We start from the raw sequence: 24,832 nt of genomic DNA, 5'->3' as shown, positions 1-24,832 counted from the left end.
TCCACACTCCCACCACTCTCTGCATCAAGTTCCCCTAATGTTCCCTTTTCACCCTTAACCCATGTATTTATCTCTCCTAACCTCAGTAGATAAAGCCTGCTTGCATTTACTCTTCTCTTCTTCTTTCTTTGGCTTGGCTTCGCGGACGAAGATTTATGGAGGGGGTAAAAAGTCCACGTCAGCTGCAGGCTCGTTTGTGGCTGACAAGTCCGATGCGGGACAGGCAGACACGATTGCAGCGGTTGCAAGGGAAAATTGGTTGGTTGGGGTTGGGTGTTGGGTTTTTCCTCCTTTGCCTTTTGTCAGTGAGGTGGGCTCTGCGGTCTTCTTCAAAGGAGGTTGCTGCCCGCCAAACTGTGAGGCGCCAAGATGCACGGTTTGAGGCGTTATCAGCCCACTGGCGGTGGTCAATGTGGCAGGCACCAAGAGATTTCTTTAGGCAGTCCTTATACCTTTTCTTTGGTGCACCTCTGTCACGGTGGCCAGTGGAGAGCTCTTCTACACCCATCATAATTGTATATACCTCCATCAAATCACCCGTCATTCTTCTATGCTCCAGGTAATAAAGTGTTTAACTTTTCCCCGTAACTCAGTTTTTCAAGTCCAGCCACATCCTGATAAATCTCCTCTCCACTCTTTCAATCCTTCCTGTAATTAGGAGACCAAAATTGTACACAATACTCTAAATTTGGCCTCACCAATGTCTTGTACAAGTTCACCAGCCTGTTTTTGGATAGAGATAAAGCAAAATATTTTTCTCTTCAAGGATAAAGTCTTTGGAACTCTGTTCCTCAAAGGGTGGTGGAAGCAATACCTTTGATTATTTTTAAGGCAGAGATAATACTTACTAAGCAAGGAATGGATGTTCGCCTTGGTAAACAGTTTAGATCATCCATGATTAAATTAAATAACAGAGCAGGCTTCAGGGAGTAGGTGTTCTGTACATGTTCACAAATTCCAGAAACCTAGGCCATAATCTTGTAAATGCCTATGAAGGTTGATTAGAGAAACCAAGCATTCAGAAAGCAAATCCAACAGACTAATTTGATTTTTGATAATGACATGAGGTGGGGCTGGGGGAGATTGATAAGAGAAATATAGTGAGGGTTTACAGGAACTTTCAAAAAGGATTTGTTACGATGGGCGCCATGTATTAGACACGGCGATGCTATTGAAGGCCATGGATTAAGGGAGACTATGGTAGTGAAATTTATTTTTCAGATTGTTGTGAAATGTGGGGTTCCCAGGAAGTAGTTCCTCCTGGAACAGAAGTAGTTGAGTGGAGAATTGTTAGAAGGATATGTTGGTACACAATCCTTTATCTGGACATCTAAAATCCGAAAAGCTCCAAAATCCGGCAAGTGGGGAGAGACCAGCAGCACGAATCGGGCGGACGAGGGGGAGAGACAGCAGTGCAAGTCAGCAGGCAAGAGGGAGAACCAGCAGCGCAAGTTGGGCAGGCGAGAGACTGAGACCGGCAAGCCCTCTCAGCTAGTGTGTGTGACACTGAAAAGAGATTGAACAGTCACGGCTGAAACAAGCCAGGAAGAGCTGGTTGGAAACAGAAAGTTCCAAAGCAGTGGATGGCTGGAAGTGCTATCTGTCTGATGTTTCTCTTGGAATAAGAGGAACAGAACGGAACTCTGTGGTGGCCTGAAAGAAAGAGGTTACCATCTGAAAAACCCTGATGGGGCAAGTTTCATCAGCGGGACATTGAGGTGACTAATGGTGGTACTTCAGTTGTGGAAATCCTGGAACAACAAATCTCCCTCTGCAAACCCTACAAGAACCTTCCTGAATGGTAAACATTTACCTTTCGAGCACCAAAGCCTGGTGAACTTTATACATGTTAAATTCTGTGCACAGTCTAAGAATTGCCTGCATCCAGAGAACTTGGAAGAAGGAGCAGTGAGATTGAACTGTGAAGCAAAGAATTTTTCTTAAATTAACACACACATTACATACATGTACGCTTAGAATTAGAAGGGGGTTAGTTAAGTATAGAGATAAGTTTGATTCTGTTTTCTTGTTTGAAGTTGATTTAAAATAACTTTTGTTTTAAAAACCACTTGTCTTGGTGAATGTCTATTGCTCCTGGGTTTTGGGGTCCTTTGAGCTCATAACAGGGCGGGCGAGAGACCAAGACTGGCAGCATGAGTCGGGCGGGTGGGGGGGGGGGGGGGGAGACAGCAGAGTGAGTTGGGCGGGTAAGGGTGGAGACTGGCAGCGCGAGTCAGGTGGGTGGGAGGGGGGGAGACAGCAGTGCGACTGGAAGGGGTGGGGGTGGATATGGCAGCACAATTCGGGTGGTCTTAAATCTGGCTTTCCGAAATCTTGAAAAATCCAAAATTTGGAACACAATGTCCCCCAAGGGTTCCGGATAAAGGATTGTGTACCTGTATAGAAAATTGATCGTTTCTGGAAGAATCGAGAAATAGGGACATAGGATAAAAGTGAGTGGCAAAAGAACTAAAAGTGACATCAGAAAAAGAAATGTTTTACTCAGGAAATGGTCAGTAGGAGTAGGGAGGCCCTTTAATTGGTAGGGTTCAAAATAGAATTGGATAGCATCTGAAAGGATTGAATTCATAAAACTAAGGTGAGAGGGTTGGGATTTAGGATGAAATAATTGCTCCTGTACAAAGCTGGCAGGGACTCAACCGATAGAATGGCCTTCTTCTATGCTGTAGTCATTCTGTGATTCTGTCAATACTTTTTGGCAATGCTCCAGGGATCTTGTATTTGAAGAATTATTATCTGACCGCTTCTTTTGCATTTAGCTGTTTTTGTTCGAAATACCTGACTTTGTCAGTGGAGTTCAATGCCTAAATAGAAGTCCACATAACATTTGTATTGAGTTAAGTTGAGATTGTGAATGTAGCTTGTTTTGAGCCTCAACGTGACTAAATTAAGAAGACCAAAGTTAAATTGAACAAATTATGGTATATAACATTTGTAAAGGGTTTTTCCTGTGATTTGGCAGGAAGGGAACATTCAAAAAGTGCAGTGTTGCCCATGTCATTTCCTCTGCTTATGCAAAATGTGTAAAATAATTGCACTTTACATATATTTGGCAATTTTTACCTGTTAACCTTGATTTTCGGATAATTTATTCCAGGGCACGAGGAGCTTCATGCAGTGAGGCAGCAGCAACATCAATTCGGGGATTTGCGTGAACAGTTTGCTAGGAGACTGACCAACCACCTTAATAACGTCTTTGTTCAGCAGGTATGCCAAATACTGATTGATTTCTTGGGAAATAAATATTCCATTTTATCTTGTGTAAATTATTTTAATGAGATCGTTTTTGATCACATTTATCATTAAAAGCATTCTTTAATATGCAAATTATCTGTCTTCAAATTCAACATTACATCATAAAATCATCAAATAGTTGCAGCACAAAGGAGACAAGATAAATTTATCACATTACTGATTAATATTGAAAGAAACAAGGTAAGGTATCTGAAGATCCAAGCTTCAGTTCAGTAAAGAATTTTTAGAAATCTTCTTGAAGAAGTGGCTACGTCGCCAGTAATGGTTCATGACCAATAGTCATGCTCCTAATCTCACAAAGAGCAGGAAATCATGTCAAGGATATGGGGTGGAGTTTATTATTCTCAAATGGCAGATTAATTGCAAAAATTGATGTTTACCTAAAATGTCAGCGAGTTTGATCTCATGTTTTGCATATCCTAAGTTTTTCGAAAAATTGCTTTTGTTTTCATCTCTTTTCATTTACTTTGGTTGTGCAACTATGCACTTAATAAAATAATGTTCAGGTTTGCTTCAGTAGTCTGGTATTACAAATATATATTGCAGATTTTTTTAGACTCTTAGATGAAAAAGTGAAAAAAATTATCCTCCAGGATATTGCAAAGAAGTTAGCAATCTGTTTGTTAAAGATTAATTTGTGATAGAAATAAAAATTAGTTACTGGAAAATACAAAGTAAATGGAGTTGAATGTTTAATGGATTTTGTTACGTTTTGTAAAAATGGCAAGCCCAAACTTTTTGTATAGAATTGTACTTTCTCTAATCCAGGTTAAACAATTTTAATATTTTCAATGAACCTGTATGCCAATAATAAGAAATTGGTGCAAAATTCCAGTTGCCTCGCATCTATCAACCATCGGCATCTTTTAATGTCAAGCTGTCATTCCCTTTGTAAATGAAAAACTATAAATAGATGAAATAAAGTTTAATAGTTATATCTTTAGCTAGAAAATAGTAACTTGAATGCTGAAGAGAATTATATTAAAGCTTGTGTTCAGTTGGTTTGGATGGTCTTGCAGCTCAAATCTCTGGGTTCTTGTCATTTATAAACCATGCAAGTGTGGTTATGGCAGTCAGTAGCTCTGAAGTTTAGAAGTTGGAGAAAACTGTGACCATTACTAATATAAAACAGAAAAGTCTGCAGACTCTGTGATTGTAGAAACTCAGCAGGTACCTTGAAGAAAGGCTCAGACCTGAAACATCGGTTGCCCTTTGCTTCCTATTGATGCTGTGTGACCTGCTGAGTTTCTCCAGCACATTTGTTTATTGCCCATTGATAATGTGTCATAATTAATTAGTAGATTTTTTTCCCCACAGGTTTTCATATATTTGCCGTTGTCACTCTCCCAGTACTGATAAATTTCTACAATGGTTTTTCTATTCCAGTTTCACTCTATTTCATCTCATTTTGTTCTTAATTAGTTTACTCAGACTCTCACCCTGTACTATCGCAGAGCCTCCTACCACTCGGTTTCTGTGAGTACGCTTAGCATGAGATTTTTTTCAGCTCTAACTTGTTCATTGGGTTTTCTTTTAGTACTAAACGAGGCATTTTCAGCAAGTAGTTTTTTTTTCCACTGCAGTATCATGGTAATCCAAGTTTTGAATGACAAGCCTCCCTTTCACGAAAGAAAAAGGCTGTAATGGCACTCCATTTGTCAGAAAGTTACACTGCGTTATTTGCAAAGCTTAGCATACCTGATACCTGCTTAGTGACCAAAAGCACTTCTTCCTTATCTTAACATTTGTGATCTTCCTTCATAAACACAAATTTCACTTTATTTACCTTTATAAACTTTGAATTTGAATAATAGTGTTTGTTGTAATATTTTTCATGAGCTATAGATGTCATTTTTGTCAAACAATTAAAAAAAAAACTCATTCTGATGCAGTTTCACAGCTACAAAATTGAGAAGTATATTAAAGGTGTCTGAGTATATTTTGATGCTGTTTTATATGCAGCAATTTCTCCTTGGACTGACACATTTTAATATTCAGAAGCAACTGGTGTACAGATTATTAAGAATAAATTATCAATTTGTTATACACTATTAGACCACTTAGAACACTTAGCTCCTTGTTAAAGTACTGAGTAACGTGCACATTGTGAAGATAGTTCCAATGTAATTAGGGAATCACCATGATCAGAATTTTGCATTAGCAATTTGTTTGATTTACAGAAATTATGCATGCATGTCCACTGAATTCTACTATATTATTTTCTTTGCACTACCAGCTAAATTGCTCATTGTGTTATTTTAATTTGTGCAATTCTAACAGAAGATGGCTTTAGCTTTGTTTGGCCTGCACGTGTTAATTAGTAAAACTACTTAAAAAACAATTTGTCTCCCATTTTGTCAAAAATTTCTCTTAAAATTTTAAAATATTTATTTGGAATTGTGCTTTTGCAAGATTGGAAATGACCAGTTTTGACAATGCTACTACTTTTGGCTGGCTCACTGTTTGGAATCATAATTTCAATCAAAGTTTCCTTCTCGATTTACAAGCATGGACCATGGAAACAGAACCATTCAGAAAGCGTACTGTCTTGGGTGTTTTTTGTTATATTATATATAGGAGCCTGAACTGGCTTCAGAATTATGTTAATAAAGTAGACTGCCTTCTCTGTAAATATTTTTGTCTTTTATGATTTAAAAATCTATGGTAAATTCTTGCAATAATTTTTATAGTTTCTTCTTTTTGTCTATAATAAACAATGGTTCCGATGATTCTAGTTATTGTAATGTGGTAGTTTCATTTCTACTCTTGCATTGTAGTTTATAAAACTTATTCCGCATTTTCAGACTTTAAGCACAACAGTGGTTGACGTGTTTTTATTTATAGGGGCATGATCAAAGCTCGTCCTTGGCTCAGCACTCGATTGAGCTGACTCTCCCAAAACACCTTCCATTCCATCGAGATCTACTTAGATATGCTAAACTCATGGAATGGTTAAAGAATACTAATCGTGAAAAATATGAAGGTTTGAATAAGGTAGGACATCAAATGGATAAGTATGATTTATTTTGATTATTGAAATGTTCCTTTCGATAATGTCGAAGTTCATTTCTTTTACTTCCCATTTCTTCGAAGCATCTGATTAAATTAGTTCATCAATCTATATAATGTCAGTGCTGATATAAACCTTTAAGGTGATACTTTCAACTTGTTGGGCTGTTTTTGATGGCAGTGAGCTAACATGCTCATTATGCTCCTTTTCCTGCCCTTTCCTCCCTCCTCTCCTCTCCCCACCTTTTTATTCAGGCACCTGCCTGTTTTAACTTATACCTAATAAAGGGTCCAAGCCTGAAATGTTGGTTACGCTTTACTTCTTATGTGCCTTTAAGTTTTGAATTATTGCATGATGATGATTTCATGGGCTTATGTGGCATTCGGGAGAGAAATCTGATCTCCTTGAAGTCTCAGATTTGGTAAGCACTCAACAGCCTTGGAGATTTTGAGGGGTAGGAACCCCATAGGAGCCTTACTGGGTATGTTCTTTTAATCCTACCAATTTTGCACTCCTATCACTTCATGCTCTCATTGCAATCCTCCTGAAACAGACTCCTGACTTTGACGAGCAAGTAATTGGATGGTTGTTAATTTAAGATGAAGATGATTTAATATAAAATTTAAAAACCTAACTCATGAGGGAAAAACACCTACTGATGCATCATGTAGGCTTGCAATGGAACTAACTGCAATGTTTTATTCTTCTAAGCATGCTGAATACAGACTGCCTTTCAAATTTAATTAAAGCATCCTTTAGGTTCTCAGAAGTAATTGTGCACTTTCAACATACCAATATTCTACCGTTAAGGGAATGTAGAATATGAATTATAGAACAGAAAGAAAAAATTGCATCAGTACAACTATCCCAAATGAATCTCACTGTGATTTGAATTTGGGTTTAAATTTCAAAAAACGGGATTTACACACAAATGGACAAACAAGATACATATCCTGAAATGAGATAAACCGTAGAAATTGCATATCAGGGCAAGTTGGATTAAGGTGTGAAAAAAAAATTGACTGTTATACACATAAACTGGGCAACTGTACAGAGTGGCCACTTGGTATCGCCAGTTGATGCTATCATAATTTTGAATTAGGCTTGCTAGCTTTGGTAAAGATTTAAGACAGGATTTAATTAAAACTATAAAATAAGGGAGGGCTTCTAATTCTAACAAAGAATGATAAATCAAAAAGATTCATGACCAAGCAAATGATGTGAACTTGTCAGAGACAAACAAAATGATATGGTTGGAATCAATAAGTGGTTCAGTTACTGCACTGTAATGTGAAACTCTAAGATTGTGTCAATCATATTTTCCAAATTCGGTTTAAGTTTAGGTTTATGACTAAAACAAATATAGGTGTAAAAGATTTATTGTTGCATTCAATACACTAACATTGTTTACAAAAAATATGATAGCATCTGCTACTTTAGGCTTATCCACTTAAAAGTGATTGCGCTTTCTTCCTGTTCTGTTCTGTTGATTGCAGATTCTTTTCCTCCTTTCTCTCTCAGACACCTTACTCAAATACTTCTTTTCCTTTGATCATACTTGGTAACTAACAATATCTTGAGTTATTTTATGCCTTCATTTTGACACTACATCTTTGTTTTATTTGGGTATCAGACTGTAGATTCTTTCTTGGGTTTGGCTACTCTTCATCTGGGACTTTCACAGGCCATCACCAATTTTGTCACTGTCTTTGCTGTAGACATCAGGCCTTTAATCGCCTGTTATTCTCTGTCCCCTAATTTAGGTGTTGGGAGTGAGTCCTATCTTATACATTCCTTGCAAATTTAATTAATATTGTGTTTCTGACATTCATTTACTTTAACCTAGGCATCAAAAAAATCTGAAATGTGTTTCAGTTGATATATGTGTCATACTTTTATGGCACAGTTATTCTTTGTTGTTTTTTTTTAACTTAATTGGCTATAATGCTCTGCTTTATTTTATTTCATGTTAATTTTCAGTTACTACAAATTGTCATTTTACATTACTGAATACACATTATTTTAACAATCTTTTGGAATGTTGCTGAAGGACAGTAATTATTAAGGTACTGAGGTATCTCAAGCATATTAACAGAAGTTAAATTATGATTTTATTCTGGACCATGGACAGGCAGAAATAATGAATGTATAAAATAAACACTTGCAGGCTGAAATTGCTCAAGGGGTGATTGATGCCACCTATGCAAACTTCTGATGGGCATGTTCAAGAGGAGAAATTACTTGCCAGTCCTTCTTCCTTTTGCATTAAGCAACCATTATCTACATTTTAGATATGAAATTGAGTGTCATAATTGACATAATAGCAAATATTCGTCCACAGGCATTTATAGATAATTCATTTTCAAATCCAATAGTGCCGATGACAGTGAGATGAGCAAATACAAAAGGTCAAATTCGTCTTTTATTACAGATGAAGTATCTGGGAATGAAAAATTTGTATTGCGTCAGCCTTCCAAGGCTATGCAATACTATTACAGCGCCAGCGACCAGGCTTCGTGACCGGCACTGTCTTTAAGGAGTTTTTACATTCACCCCATGCATGGGTTTCCTCTGGGTGCTCCAGTTTCCCCTCGCCCTTCAAAACCTACAAGGGTTATAGTTTAATTGAGGTATTTGGGTGGCACAAGCTCATAGGCTGGAAGGTTCTGTTACTGTGATGAATGTCTAAATTTTTCTTTTAATTCTAAAAATTGAAATATAAAGGCAGAGTTCAGATTCTGATAATTCCGTCATACCCCTGCTGAATTTCAAGGCATGGGTGACTCTTATCCCATACCCCAAATGGCAGTGCTACTGGAGCTGTTGTAACAGCAGCACTGCCTCTGGTGCGGACCCAGAAGAATGAAGAGCAGAGACACAGTTGTCCTCTAAAGGGTTCAGCCGACCAGATCAAGATTCAGCAGCTCGGTACAGGCTTTGTATGGCCTGTTAAATGAGCCGACAGTGTTTGTAAGTAAAATCCTTCAACTGCAGAGACTGGTGCCCAAGATGGGGGCACATGTGCTCAATCGCTGCCATGAAGCGTTGCAGACTCCAGAGAGAAGCGGATCAGTGCAGGGCAACAGAAACTGCAAGAATATCCCCCTTTGAGAAGGAGAAGCATAGGAGACAACCCTACAGGGGAAAGTCACCATCCCAGAAAGAGACTCTCACAACATGCAGGTGACTTGCAGTCAGGAAATTGGCATGGGCTTACAGGGCCAGATTTCAGAGCCAGGATTTGAGAGGGTGCTAAGGGCAAGAAGTGTTCCTGATTGTGGCAAAGCTTTCAACTGAAGCTTGGGTTGGTGACAAATGAGCACGGGTCTGTGTGGCTGCAGGAGCGCTGAAGTCTAATCCTCTTACATTCAATTACTTGGAAGGGACTCTCATTTGCTTCTCTTCCTCTCTTTAGCTTCTCGTCCTCTTTTTATTGTAAGGGCCATTGACCAGGACGAATGGCGACTCTCTGCATTAAAGCAAGAAAAGGGCAATTTAATTAATATTGCATGTTCTATAGCATTTCTTTGGGTCAAGTAAGACTCCTGGAAATGGCCGCTTACCAGCTGAGTTGTATACATCTTTGAGGGGCAGGGTGGGTCCCTGACCTATTGGAAGTATACAAGGCCATTGTATATATGCGTGTAATAGTTGAATTATGGGGACCAATTTTTAGGGTAAAATTTAGGGGCTCATCTATTATATGTGTATGACTTTTGTCCATGGTAAGTATCTGCGTCTTTCGGGGCATCGAGAGTTCAGAAGGGCAGTCGGGGTCTCGGCGAGTGTCCCCGGTCGGGAGATCTGATGGGCAGGTGGCCTGAACCTAGGCAAGAGTCTGTGGTCAAGATATTAGGAGATCCAGTGGATGAGCGCCCTGCGTCTAGGTGAGAGTCCACAGTCAGGGCATCGGGAGGTTTGGTGGGTGGGCAGCTTGGGTTTAGGTGAGAGTCCACGGTTGAGATATCGGGAGCTCCAAAGTGCGGACAGCCAGGGCCTGGGTGAGAGGCTACGGTTGGGGTGTCAGGAGTTCGGGTGGGCGGGTGACTGGGTCCTTGGCGAGAATGGCGATCGGGATTTTGGGAGCATGGATGGGCAGGTGGCCAGGTCCAAAAATAGAGGGCTCAACTTTTACACGTGATATATAGGAAACAACAGATTTTTGAGGCAAAAATAGTGGATCAACTTTTACACAGGATCGACTATTACACGTCTATATTCAGAATGCTCCTAGTAGGCAGCAAATCAACATCCATGAGGAAGGGCATCATCATCCTCATCTTCAAATAAAGGGGAGAGAAGGAGGATATCAAGAATTGGGAATCATATGTCTTTTGTTACGGAGTCCAGAGGACCCCAAAATCCAGCAGCAATAGATATGCACCACAACACAATGGGGTACTTAAGGAAGAGTAGTTTTTAATTATATTTAAACTTTAACTTATTACTTAACCTACCTAACTACTTAATCTCCCCTTTAATACTAAGCGCAGGTGTGTGCAATGTATATTTAAGATTAGAAAAGTTCTTTGGATCACAATCCAATCTCACTGGTTGCAGGCAATTCTTGTACTGTGAACAGAAGTTAGCATTAACAAAGTTCACCAATCTTTGGTGCTTAACAGGCAAATGGTTACCACTCAGGGGGGTTCTTGTTGGTTTCCAGAGAGAGATTCCTTCTCAATCAGTCTTGCTGACGAAACTTGGCCCCTTCAGGGTTATCCAGATGATCCTCTTTCTTTCAGGTCACCTTTCACACAGCCAGTCTTCTCCTTTGATCAGGCAGCCTTCCAAAGTTTGCCAGCTTGTCCCTCTGGAATGGATTTCTGTCTCTCTCCTCTCTGTTTCACATCCTCCCTCTATGAGAGCAAAAACTCTTCTCCTCTGCCTGCAAAGATCACATGCTCTCCCAGGCAAGCTTCTGTTGATACTTTCTTGCCTCCTGCAAAAAGCATTCTGCAAAAGTCCTGCAAATATTCTGTGTTTTAAAATGTGTGTGTGCAAGCTGCTCTTTCAATTCCTCCCAAACCACCTCTAAATACTCTGTCACACCTTCCCCCTTTAAAAGGGAATTTTAACTCTTAAGTTAAAATTCAGTTACAACTAAACTGTCTTAAAATCACTAAAGAGATAACAATACACAATATATAACATGTTATAGTACAGTAATTCAATTTTGAGAGTGTGATAGTACAGATCTATCACCAATGTATATAGTGTATATAGTTACTGTATCTAGACTGTGCTTACAGCAATTGGCTGAGAGCTAAGCCACGCCTACTGTCTGGGCCTTAAAGGGTTGTGTCCCTAGCCAGGTCGGATCATTCCGGACTGGTCGGCCACCTGTGAAGAGCTCCTGTCTTTTGCTAATAAAAGCCTTGGTTTGGATCAACAAGTCTTTGATTCTTTCGACGAGCTCTACAGAGAGTATTTCTATAAATTATCAATTTTAACGCCTTGACAAACAATCGGCAATCACATTATTTACACCTCTGATATGGTTAATTTGCAGATCATATTCTTCTAATATCGAACCGAACTCCAGTTTAACAATCTTCTGTTTTTATTCTTCATTTTATTCAAAAACACCAGAGGATTGTGGTCAGTGAATATAATAATTGGTTCATGAGAGGTATCAAGATACACATCAAAATTCTGCAGAACAAATATGATGAACATTGAATTTTTTTGAAAAGTAGGCAACTGGATGGTCAATTTCATTATGTTTTTGCAATAAAACTGCACCTGCTGCTCCCTCACTGGCGTCCACTGCTACAGAAAATGGTCTGTTAAAATCAGGAGATTTTAACACAGGGCAATGGCATAGCATCTCCTTTAAATTTTCTGAAGCTGCCTGACAATCTTTAGTCCACACAAATTTCTCCCCTTTCTTCAAAAGATTGGTTAAAGGAAGAGCGACCTGAGCAAAATTTCCTGTAATATCCTGCCATTCCTAAAATCCTTCTCACTGCTTCCTTGCCATTGGGAATACGAAACTCAGAAATTGCATTCACCTTAGCTTGAATAGGTGCAACTTTGCCATGGCCAACTACATAATCCAAGTATGTTACCGTGGCATTTGCAAATTGATCTTTGCTAAATTAACAGTTTCCTTTGGATAATCTTGCAAACAATTTGTCCAATTGCCTTTGATGCTTTTCCCATGTGTCACTTTCTGTGACCAAGTCATCAATATAAGCATCTGTATGAGTTAACCCTTGGATAACCAAATTAATCATCCTCTGGAATGTTGCAGGGGCATTTTTCATGCCAAAAGGTAACACATTATACTCGTATAAACCGCATGGAGTTACAAAAGCTGAATTATTCTTTCCTCTCTCAGTTAAAGGCACACACCAGTAACCCTTCAACAAATCCAACTTAGTAAGAAATTTAGCTTTGCTAATTTTATCAATACAGTCATCTATTCTCAGAATAGGACAAGCATCTGTTTTAGTTACTGAATTAACCTTCCTATAATCTTCAGAACCTAACAGTTCCATCTGGTTTTGGTACCAGAATACAAGGAGAACTCCAATCTGAGTTCGAAGGTCTAATAATGTAATTCCTCAACATATATTCCACCTCCTGATCCATGATTTTACTCTTTTGAATGATTATTCTATATGGGTGTTGTTTTATGGGATTTGCCTCTCCAACACCTACATCATGGTAAATCACTTATGTCCTTTCTGGAACATCAGGGAACAAATTTGTGTATTTCAAAAGTAATTCTTTCAACTGCATCTGCTCTTGTAACTTAAGATGGGCTAACTTTTCTTCCAAATTTTCCAAAATTGTTGAGTTAGACAGGTGCACAGGAACCATGGTTTCTTTAAGGTTACCCTCTCAACATTCTGTTTCAATAATCTTATGATCCACCACTGCCTCCACTCTGTCAACAGCCAACACCTCTGTTATAGATTGTTCTCCGCTACCCTTATCCTCGTAATAAGATTTCAACAACAATTCACCTTCCAAGTCATATCCACAAGGCATTTCTTTAATCTCCTGTTCACTCACTGCCTTCTCCCTTAAGACAACAAGATCTGTATCTATTTTCTGTTGCTGAATTAACTCTTTCCTGGACAAAGAGAAATCCTTACTCTCACAATGTCCCTGCTCTTTTAAAAGTACTTCAGAAGTACTGGGCAAATCTCTATCAACTGGATTTTCTTCAGCTGTCATCATTTTCTTAGTCACAGACCTAGTTATTGCACATGCAGGATATATCTCACCGTCCTCTTTAACCACATCCTTACTAGGCTGATTTGTTAATCTTAAAACTGATCCAACTTTATCCTGTGCCAAATCATTCCCCAACAAAAACGAGACGCCCTGCATGGGTAACTTTGGAATTACTCCCATTACAGCAGGTCCTTTGACTAATTCTGAATTCAGCACAACCTTGTGAAGCGATATTGACTTTACCTCACCTCCAACACCTTTAATCAAAGTTTAAGAAAGGGTCCAAATGCAAACCTGGGAATTATAGGCCTGTAAGTCTGACGTCTGTGGTGGGCAAGTTGATGGAAAGTGTTCTGAGGGATGCTATTTACAAATTTTTGGAGGTACAAGGATTGATAGGGAGTAATCAGCATGGTTTTGTCAGGGGTAGATCATGCTTGACAAACCTGATTGAGTTCTTCGAGGGGGTTACAAAAAAGGTTGATGAAGGGAAAGCTGTGGATGTTGTCTATTTGGACTTTAGTAAAGCTTTTGACAAAGTTCCCCACAGGAGGTTAGGAAAAAAGGTGGAGGCATTAGGTATAAATAAGGAGGTAGTGAAATGGATTCAGCAGTGGTTGGAAGGAAGGTGTCAGAGAGTAGTGGTAGAAAATTGTTTGTCCAATTGGAGGCCGGTGACTAGTGGAGTTCCTCAGGGTTCGGCCCTGGGTCCACTATTATTTGTTATATATATTAACGATCTGGATGTAGGGGTAGAAAATTGGATAAGCAAGTTTGCGGATGACACAAAGATTGGTGGTGTTGTGGACAGTGAGGTAGATTACCGTAGATTAAAAGGTGATTTAGGAAGGCTGGAGGTGTGGGCTGAGAAATGGCTGATGGAATTTAATACAGATAAATGTGAGGTGCTGCATTTTGGAAAGGCAAATTTAAATAGGTCATATACATTGAATGGTAGACAATTGAGGAGTGCAGAGCAACAAAGGGATTTAGGAGTTATGGTAAGGCTGATACTCAGGTAGATGGTGTGGTGAAGAAGGCATTTGGAATGTTGGCCTTCATAAATCGGAGTATTGAATTCAAGAGTAGGGAGGTTATGATGAAATTGTACAAGGCATTGGTGAGGCCAAATTTGGAGTACTGTGTACAGTTTTGGTCACCAAATTATAGGAAAGATATAAACAAAATAGAGAGAGTGCAGAGAAGGTTCACGAGAATGTTGACAGGATTTCAGGGTCTGAGTTACAGGGAAAGGTTGTGCAGACTGGGGCTTTTTTCTCTGGAGTGTAGAAGATTGAGAGGGGACTTGATAGAGGTGTTTAAGATTTTAAAAGGGACAGACAGAGTAAATGTGGATAGGCTTTTTCAATTAAGAAAGGGGGAGATTCAAACTATAGGACATGGTTTAAGATTGAAGGGGGAAAATTATAAGGGGAACATGAGGGGAAATTTCTTTACGCAGAGGGTGGTAGGGATGTGGAATGAGTTCCGGCAGACGTGGTCGAGGTGGGATCATTGGTTACATTTAAGGAAAGACTGGATAGTTACATGGATAGGAGGGGACTAGAGGGGTATGGACCGGGTGCTGGTCAGTGGGACTAGGAGGGTGGGGATTTGCTACGGCATGGACTAGTAGGGCCGAACTGTTCTGTGCTGTAAGTGGTTATATGGTCTCCCCGTGTCAGTCCTTTGAATCACAGTTAAAACACTTTCCAACAACAATGGCTGAGCAGCCCCAGGGTCTCTAAGAATTTTAACTGGAATCTGTGGTTCTCCCTCCTTTATTGAGACAAAGCCCTCTGACACAATAGGCTTGAAAACATCCATGACTTCCTTACCAGGTTTGGCACTTCTGCCCTCCTTAAATTCCACTGTTTGAATACATGCTTCTGGTAAAACTTGTTTTTCTCTTTTCTTTTTCAAGACTAGACAATTCACAATCACATGACTAGGTTTCTTACAAAAATGACATACAAATGCAGGATTTCTGTCCTTTCCTACCTTTCCTTCATCTTTTCTTTTAACATTTTCTCCAGACTTTATTTCAGGCCTACTATCCTGCTCCATACTAACCTTCAGAACAGGTTTATTAATCTGTTCCACATTAGCTCTCTGAAAATGTCTATTCTTCTGGAATGTACTTTTGTGAATCAGATTAAATTCGTTTGCTAATTTAGCCACTTGTTGCCATGTCCCCACGTCTCTCTCATCCAGGTATAATTTAATCTCCTCTGGGAACACATCTTTTAATTTACTCTATTAATATTAATTCTCTCAATCTGTCAAAATCATTATTTATTCCTTTTGAGGTGCACCAACAGTCAAAACACACAGATTTCTTCAGAGCAAAATCCATATAAGATTGATTCCATGTTTTCACCAAACTCCTAAATTTTTGCCTTTATGCCTCTGGAACCAACTCATAAGCTTTCAACACTGCTTGTTTAATAGTATCATGATTTGCCACTTGCTGTGCAGTCAAGCTACAGTTTGCAATTTGTGCTTTTCCTTTCAATACACTTTGAAGCATAAGAGGCCATTTTTCTTTTGGCCATTTTGAGCTCTCAGCAACCTTTTCAAAAAGCTGAAAATATGTATCCATATCTCTCTCATCAAAAGGAGGCACTAGATTTACCTCTCTACTAGCCAAAAACCTCTCCACAGGAGTTACAGCCTCAGTTCTCGTACTTCTTTCTATCTCTATTCTTAACTTTTCTAATTGAAACTGTCCGTCCTTTTCAGCTTCTTCTGCCTCTGCTCTTTGTTTTTTAACTTCATATTGTTGTCTCTGCAACTCAAAATTACGTTTCTCCCTTTTTGCACCCTCAATTTCTCGAATTCCAATTGCAATTCAAAAGATCTATTCTCTGGAAAATTTTCTAAGTCTTCCTCAATAAAATTTCCCTTATTTACATAATATTTCACTATAATCTGTATTTGTACTTTTCTCATCTAATATCTAATTTCAGCAATTTTCAATGCTTCAGAAATAGCCATCAGTTCCTCTTTTCTCATGCTTTGCAGCTCTGCAGGTGATGGTTGTAACAAAAATGTATCAACTTCCATTGCTACTGTTTTTCCAGGCACCAACCTTAAGTTAGCTTGCAAAAATTCCAGACACAATAGCTCGCGAAAAAAAAACCCAATCAACTAATAAATCATCAAAATGTAATGTTCAAATCCTAAATGATGAGCCCCCATAAAATGTTACGGAGTCCAGAGGACCCCCAAAACCAGCAGCAATAGATATGCACCACAACACAGGGTTACTTAAACAAGAAGTTGTTTTTAATTATATTTGAACAAGAAAACAGAATTAAACTTTAACTTATTACTTAACCTTCCTAACTACTTAATCCCCCCTCTAATACTAAGCGCAGGTGTGTGTAATGTATATTTAAGATAGGAGAAGTTCCTTGGAACACAATCCAATCTCACTGGTTGCAGGCAATTCTTATTCTGTGCATAGAAGTTAGCATTAACAAAGTTCACCTGTCTTTGGTGCTTAACAGGCAAATGGTTACCACTCAGGGGGGTTCTTGCTGGTTTCCAGAGAGAGATTCCTTCTCAATCAGTCTTGCTGACGAAACTTGCCCCCTTCAGGGTTATCCAGATGATCCTCTTTCTTTCAGGTCACCTTTCACATAGCCAGTCTTCTCCTTTGACCAGGCAGCCTTCCAAAGTTTGCCAGCTTGTCCCTCTGGAATGGATTTCTGTCTCTCTTCTCTCTGTTTCATACCCTCCCTCTCTGAGAGCAAAACTCTTCTCCTCTGCCTGCAAATATCACATGCTCTCCCAGGCAAGCTGCTGTCAATACTTTGTTGCCTCCTGCAAAAAGCATTCTTCAAAAGTCCTGCAAATATTCTGTTTTAAAATGTGTGTGTGCAAGCTGCTCTAACGATTCCTCCCAAACCACCTCTAAGTACTCGGTCACACTTTGTTAAACATTGACTACAAAATCCTGTCCGAGGCCATTGCCAATTGTGTCAAGTCTGTTCTCAAGCAGTTAATCCACCCAGACCAGATCTGAACAGTTTCGGGAATGGAAAATCTTCGTCAGCCTTGTACTGCTCAGAGATATTGTAGCCTATGTGCAGGACGGAGGTTAGGGGGAACACAGATGGATAGTTGCCTGGTCAGCTTAGACCAGTAAAAGGCTTTCCACCAGATATCGCACACGTACATGATGGACATGCTCTCCAAAATGGGCCTTGGAGAGGGAATCAGGAATTGGATAAATCTGCTTTACATGGATATCCATAGTATAGTCCCAATCAATGGGTGGGAAACAATTAACTTCTCCATCAGGTCTGGAGTCAGGCAGGGTTTCCCATTCTCCAGTCTTATTTGTGTGTTGCATAGGATGAGGGCATAAGAGGAGTGAAGGTGCAGTGGAGGCACTTAAGTCAAGGCTTTCCTGTACATGGATGATGCTGGTGTCTTTTTTTCGGTCTCATAATCGGTCTGCAAATTGATCAACACCTGTAGCCAATTATCATATGCACTGGGCACCAGGGTAAAGCAGAAGAGCAAGGCAATGCTCTTCAGTAACTGTCCGACTATTCTACCATCCCTTTCACAGTTAGAGCTGACTATTTGAAGGTGTTGGGTATCTGGTTTGGAGGGGCCGAGGTATGCAACAAAAATTGGAGCGGATCGCAGAAGTCCACCAAAAATTGGGTCTGTGGGTGCGGCGCTCCCTCTTAAGTAACAGGGACGAACCTGATCATCAGGTGTGAAGTGCACTCATTACAGGGGCCCATTTTCCACCCCCTCCCCACCCATACCTCCACCCTAGCGGCCAACAGAGCAGTTTTCTGTTTCTTATGGCGATCTAAGATGGAAAATATCCAAAGAGTTGCCATATAGAAGTTGCCAGACGATGGGGGCAAGGAAGTACCCAATGTGGTCCTTATTCTGATGGCCACCTTCTCAGGTTATGCGTGGAACCAAAGTACGAGGGCAACAAGTGGCACTATGTGCTGAGGTTCTACCTGTCCCAGGTTTTGAGAAGAATGGGCCTGGCCCATTGCCACATGATGTTGTAGTCAGCTTGACTTTGCCACACCATCTATCCTTCATAGAAAAGTTTTTCCAGACAAACAAATTTGATTACAAGTCCATCAGGCAGTGGTCAGCACAGAATGTCCTGCAGACACTGAGAGACAAGGGCTTGATGGACCCCCCCCCCCACCCCCCCACACACACACGTTGGTCTTTCAACACATGGATATCGGTGCAGGAATGCTGCCAACTGGCACATTTCCAGGCTGTAAGAGTACGTGCTGAGGGACGCAGTGAGGCTTGGTGTAGCCAACGCAAAGGCACTGTGGGAAAGGACCACAGTCTAGAGTTATGGGCTGGCCATTGACGGGGTGAGACTGAGGGGAAGTCCCTCAAAGAACAAAGAGGGGCGGGGGAGTAATAACAAGTTGCCACAGTAGTGGTAATGGTGTAAATAGAAATTAATGTAACAATGTACAGCAATGGAAACTAAGGGTGGGAAGAGACTTTGAATGTTTATCCTCTTGTAAACAATTTATTGTGATAAAGTCTATTTTTGGTAAAAAATAAATTATATGACAGCAAAGGAATCCTGAAATATGCAAAAATATGATAATATGCAAAAATTGTATTATTTTGTATATTATATTTATCTTTTAATTGATCAAAAGTTAAAAAGAAAGATCCTTACAAACAATCTTTCATTCTTTGTAAACCTTTTCCACACCAATTGTCAAATAAAGAACTATTCAAAGTAAAAGGAAGATGTTGCGTCTCTCAATATCAATTCTGTTCCCTATTTTTAATATATGCTTTAATACTGATAGATCTTTAGTTCCTGTAAACAACTCACTATTCCATTTATACAAATTTGCTCTGGAACAGTTTCACCAATTTTATTCATTTCTATTTGAACCCAAGCTGGCTTTGATAACAAGAGGACAAAACTCTCAATTGAGCTGCTTTAAAATAATGCTTAAAATTTGGTAGTCTTAATTAACATAACATAACAATTACAGCACGGAAACAGGCCATTAGTCCCTTCTAGTCCGCACCGAACCAAACACCCCTTTCTAGTCCCACCTCCCTGCACAATGCCCATAACCCTCCATCTTCTTCTCATCCATATACCTGTCCAACCTTTTCTTAAATAATACAATTGACTCCGCCACCACTATTTCTCCCGGAAGATCATTCCACACAGCTACCACTCTCTGAGTAAAGAAGTTCCCCCTCATGTTACCTCTAAACCTCTGCCCCTTAATTCTTAACTTATGTCCTCTTGTTTTAAACTTTCCTCCTCTTAACGGAAATAGTCTAATCAATCATGATCAAATTTCCACGTTAATTTTTCTAAACCAATTCTCAACATCTTACCTTTTCAAAGAAACTCCCACACTGTTTTATTCATACTTCGAAAAAAGGATTCTGGTACATGAATGGGCAAAAATTGAAACAAATATTGCATTCTTGGAAAAAATATTTATTTTAATACAATTCACTCATCCAATTAACGTTATTGGTAAATCTTTCCATCTTTTCAAATCCTCTTCCAATCTTTTTAACAATGGCAGATAATTTAACTTAAACAAATTATTTATATTTCTACTAATTTTAATTCCTAAGTATTTAATTGCTTCATTTTGCCATTTAAATTTTGTCAATCTTTTACATTGAGTGTAATCCATATCCACCATAGGCATTACTTCACTTTTATCAACATTCACTTTATAATTCAATACGAACCCTTATTCTTTTAATCTCTCATTCAACTTATTTAAAGATATTTCTGGTCTCGTTAAAAATACTATAACATCATCAGCAAATAAACTAATTTTATGTTCCTTATTACCTACTTCAATTCCTTTAATTTCATTGTCAGCTCTAATTACTTCTGCCAATAGCTCAATTGCTAATATAAATAAAAAGGGTGATAATGGACAACCTTTTCTAGAAGACCTTTCTAGCAAAAAAGGTAGTGATATTGTTTATTTATAATCACTTTTGCTTTTGGTTGATCATAAAATGCCTTTATCCAATTTATAAAAGTATTTGGAATCCCAAAAGCATTAAGTGTTTCAAATTAAAAAATCCCATTCTAGTCGATCAAAAGCTTTCTCTGCATCTAATGCTACTGCTAACATGGGTCTTCCTATTTTGTGCTATATTTACCAAACTTAAAAATTTCACTATATTATCTGCTGCTTTTCTTTTTTTAATGAAACCAGTTTGATCTAAATTTATTAATTTTGGCAAAAATTCAGCTAATCTATTGGGTAACAATTTTGATACAATTTTATAGTCTGTATTCAATAATGATATAGGTCGATATGAGAAAGGTTGTAAACAATCTTTTCATTTTTTCAGAATTACAGTTATTAATGCTATTTTAAAATATTCTGATATATAATGAACCTCTTTCATTTGATCTAATACCTCCATTAATACAGGCATTAATAACTCCTTAAACTTTTTATAAAATTCTGGTGGAAAACCATTTTCACCTGATGCCTTATTATTCTGTAGTGACATTAGGGTCCCATAAACTTCTATTTCTGAAAAATTCTCAAACAGTCTTAACTTTGCATCCTCCTTTAACTTGTCTCAAATTATATCTTTCATAGATTCTGAATGATAAAGTTTAGCATAAAATTCTTTAAAGTTTCATTTATTTCCTGCATTTTAATAAGTTATCTGTCCTGATGATTTCTTAGTTGCCATTATTGTTCTAGAAATCTGTTCCGTTTTTAATTGCCATGCTAAAACTTTATGAGCCCTTTCACCCAACTCATAATATTTTTGTTGTGATCTCATGTTTCTTTCCACTCTATGTCTGCACAGTATTGTCTTAATTTCTTCAACACTAGCAATCTCCTCAACCTTATGTACTTGAATTTCCTTCTCCAATTTTATTATCTCTTTATCTAATTGAGTGACTTCTTTCATGTATTCTTTCTTTATTTTTGAAGTATAATTTATTATTTGACCTCTCAAATATGCCTTCATGGAATCCCATAATATAAACTTACTCGCAACTTAATCTTTACTAGTGTCTAAAAATAATTATTTGTTGCTTCATATAATCACAAAATTCCCATTTCTTCCAACAGTTGTATTTAACCTCCATCTATAACCTACCTTATAGAATACAGTAAATGTTAGATATCAAATTGTTCAATATAATTTTCTTCATCAATTATATTATACTCCATATAAGTTAAATAGACTTGATTCCAATTACTCAGATGTGTTTTTGATGTTTGAAAGAAATAGGGACTTTTTTGCATTCAGTATGGTTTTGTGAAAAAGTGGAAACATTTTGGAATGAACTGAATTTATTACGAGGATAAATTATGAAGATAAAGATACAAAAGGATCCAAGAATATTTTTTACTTGGGGTTATATAAAAAATGATACAAAATTGAAATTAAATAAATATCAAGAAAAAAATTTAAGTATTGCAATACCAACTGCAAAGAAATGTATAGCGATATCATGGAAAGATGATAAGGAAGTGCTACTAAGTAAATGGTATAATGAGGTGCAAAATTGTATACATTTGGAAAAAATTACATGTAGTTTAAGGAACTGAGTTGAAAATTTTTATAGTATTTGGAATCCATATATGGAATTTATGAATAATTTTCTGTTCACCTCTTCTACCTTATCCACTCCTTAAACAGAAATTCTAATAATAATAAATGATTGTATATGTTAGTATTGTTGTATATAAAACAGTAGGTGTTTTCTTCTTTTCTTTCTTTTTCTTACTTTTGGGAGGGAGGGGGTTGGGGAGAAAAATTTTAAAAGTACTTTTTATATCATTAGATATGGATATTAGATTAATGTTTTATTCATTGTTTTTTTTTCTATAACGATACAAAAAACTCAATAAAATTAAAAACAAACAAAATTTTTTTTTCTGTGGCTGATTCTTGACATTTATTTCTTGCCAAATTGGATGCCCTCGTATCCTTGTTTTGCTTTCCCTTTAAATTTACACATTGTCTGGGACGATGGTGTGTGGATATATTCCCTGATTTTTGTTGTTGTTTGTTTTCCTTACAGAACTATGTAGATTATATTTCCAGGCTGTATGAAAGGGAAATTAAGGAATTCTTTGAGATTGCAAAGATTAAGATGACTGGAACATCAAAAGAAGGAAAAAAATTTGGTAAGTCTAATCTTCCAATTGGAAGGGATATTCTGAAGAAGTCCTTTCTCATTTTGCAGGAAAGCACGTTTTTTCAGTTGACTCTATTGATATTGTTCCTCTTCTCTGTATTGATGTGATTTGATTGATAAATCATACTGAAGGAAATTTGTATTTTTTGATTGCTATTTATCAGTTTTTGTTATATCTTTTTAACTTGACTGAAAATATGATATGAATAAAAATATGCATTGAAATTGTAATTCAGATTTACCTCTATAATTCATTAGTGAGTATAGCCAAATGGAAAAATAGAATAACACCTTTTTTTTCAAGCAATCTGTTTTAAGAGGGTTAGATGTTGCAAAACTGTCACCTCACCTTTTGTATTTATTTCCTAATCAGATTAGATGAAAATGATGTTGTGTTTTATTAGTATTAATTATTCAGCTAATTTTTGTGTGAAGCTAAATTAGTGTGAATTGATCGATGAAACTTTCATGCCATTTTTGTGGATTCTTGTGTTTATTTCCAATAATTTCAGATTTTTTTAAGCTTCATTCATCCTTCCTGTAAAACACGTTCATTCATTGCAATTTTTCATTACATTTGTAAATTGTGAATGCACTTGAATCATGTTTTGTAGCAGTATAGTTCTGCCACTGGTCTACTAATTTCTATTTGTTCATATTTTGTCTTTTCTCTGGTTTTGAGTCATGATGTACATGGCCTTAATTTTGGTTCAAACTTGTTCTCAAGATTTATCAAGAATAATTTCTAAATATCATTTAGTCAAGCTCAGCAACATGAAATTAAACCAAATTGAATTTTCTGGAAAATGTTGACTTTATGAAGTACATTTTTATTCTGACCAAGCAAGGTGCGTTTCTGGTTTAAGTAGTTGAAGAAAATCAATATTAGAACATTTGTAATTAAGTAGTAGTATGTTTTAGCTGTTTCAATTTAAATGAGAAATCTTTCCAAGATAATTCAATACTGACGAGATCATTATCAGCCTGTCTTTAAGTGCAGTTCACTTTGATGGACTGCTTTGAAACTATTCCCTATTCCTTACTTGCTTTTTATAGGAGCATGCTTTCCTCTCCATTATGTTTATCTGCTTGTACCTGAACAATCAAACTTTAAAAATGCATCTAAAAACAACATTCTCATAACTCTATTGAATTCTTGATAATTTCTGGATAATCCTCCTTGTCATCAGAAATTTGCAAAATATTCTGCTCAAACCCACGTTCTTAAAGGCTGACATCATTTTTAGCATTTAGTTAAAAAAAATCTCAGATATCTGTGGTTTGGTTAAAATGGATTCAGCATCCCAAGTCTACCCTTTTACCTAATTTCCGTATCAGCCAGGTGATCAGCACTGTCATGTTTCCTATGATATTCAGTGCAAAAGGTAAACTATTTGGTTTGTTGTCTGGAATAATGTCTGAGTGTACACAGCAGGAAGGAGGTAAAACTGTCAGGTCAGGTCATTCAATAAGTCCAGATGCAAATTAACTATTGAGTGGTAACCCAAAAATGAAGTAATTGTATCTGACTTGAAATAAAGTTGCTTCTGGATGGCAATGGAGTCATAGTAGACTGGAGTTGCTGGAATCTTGAGCAAAAAAGAAAATTGCTGGACGAACTCGTTGGGTCAGGCAGCAACTATGGAGAAAAATCAACCTTTTGTCCTGAAGCAGGTTTTCAACCTGAAATGTCAAGTGTTCATTTTTTTCCATGAATGCTGATCCATTGAGACCCTCCAGCATTTTGTCTTTTTGCACTGGACTGTTGCATTTATTTTTTCTCTCCATCATAAAGATGCAGAATTATTGTGAAAATTTCTAAGGAGTTAAAAGTCACAATGTTGGTTATTACGAAAATAATGTTTTTTTTATATTTTATTTAAAATTTTGAATCGCATAACATTAATTATAATATATTGATACAAACATCACATGATTAAATAAACCCCACCCCAACCTCCCTCAACCACCCCGCTAACAACTTCCCTCCTCCCCTACCCACCTACAAAGAAAGGAAGAAGGTGATAGTTAATAAAAACAATCATAATCAACTTTTTAGCTGTGGAAGCCGAGACGCCCACCAAAGCAACCGAGAGATCAAATTTTAACACCCAAGAATTTTTAAATATGGGCTCCACACAAAAGAAAAAGTATTTGTCCCTCAAATT

General features: G+C 37.7%; 1 protein-coding gene and 1 long non-coding RNA gene across 12 annotated transcripts in view; one reads left to right on the top strand and one right to left on the bottom strand.

The window, feature by feature from the left end:
* The window catches only part of LOC138757395 (uncharacterized), a 108,796-nt gene that overhangs the window by 5,124 nt on the left and 78,840 nt on the right, over positions 1-24,832 (bottom strand). The window contains exons 4-5 of one of the 3 annotated variants that reach the window (XR_011353564.1): positions 3,085-3,251; positions 849-988 (exon numbers count right to left, since the gene is read on the bottom strand). This is a non-coding gene — a long non-coding RNA (uncharacterized lncRNA). Of the gene's footprint in view, positions 1-848; positions 989-3,084; positions 3,252-9,202; positions 9,756-24,832 lie in introns of those variants that run through there. The other 2 variants (XR_011353565.1, XR_011353566.1) reach the window with 2 other exon arrangements.
* The window catches only part of exoc1 (exocyst complex component 1), an 88,984-nt gene that overhangs the window by 31,009 nt on the left and 33,143 nt on the right, over positions 1-24,832 (top strand). For 5 of the 9 annotated variants that reach the window (XM_069924638.1, XM_069924636.1, XM_069924637.1 and 2 more), the window contains 3 exons: positions 3,119-3,228; positions 6,121-6,270; positions 22,548-22,653. In XM_069924638.1, coding sequence (XP_069780739.1) covers positions 3,119-3,228; positions 6,121-6,270; positions 22,548-22,653 — 366 coding nt within the window. Of the gene's footprint in view, positions 1-3,118; positions 3,229-4,698; positions 4,753-6,120; positions 6,271-22,547; positions 22,654-24,832 lie in introns of all 9 variants that reach the window. The other 4 variants (XM_069924634.1, XM_069924631.1, XM_069924632.1 and 1 more) reach the window with 1 other exon arrangement.

Source organism: Narcine bancroftii, chromosome 3 (assembly GCF_036971445.1).
Source record: "Narcine bancroftii isolate sNarBan1 chromosome 3, sNarBan1.hap1, whole genome shotgun sequence".
NCBI classification, from domain to species: Eukaryota; Metazoa; Chordata; class Chondrichthyes; order Torpediniformes; family Narcinidae; genus Narcine; species Narcine bancroftii.
Note: the sequence above shows the minus strand (reverse complement) of the source record. Positions and strands in the feature narration are given on the sequence as shown.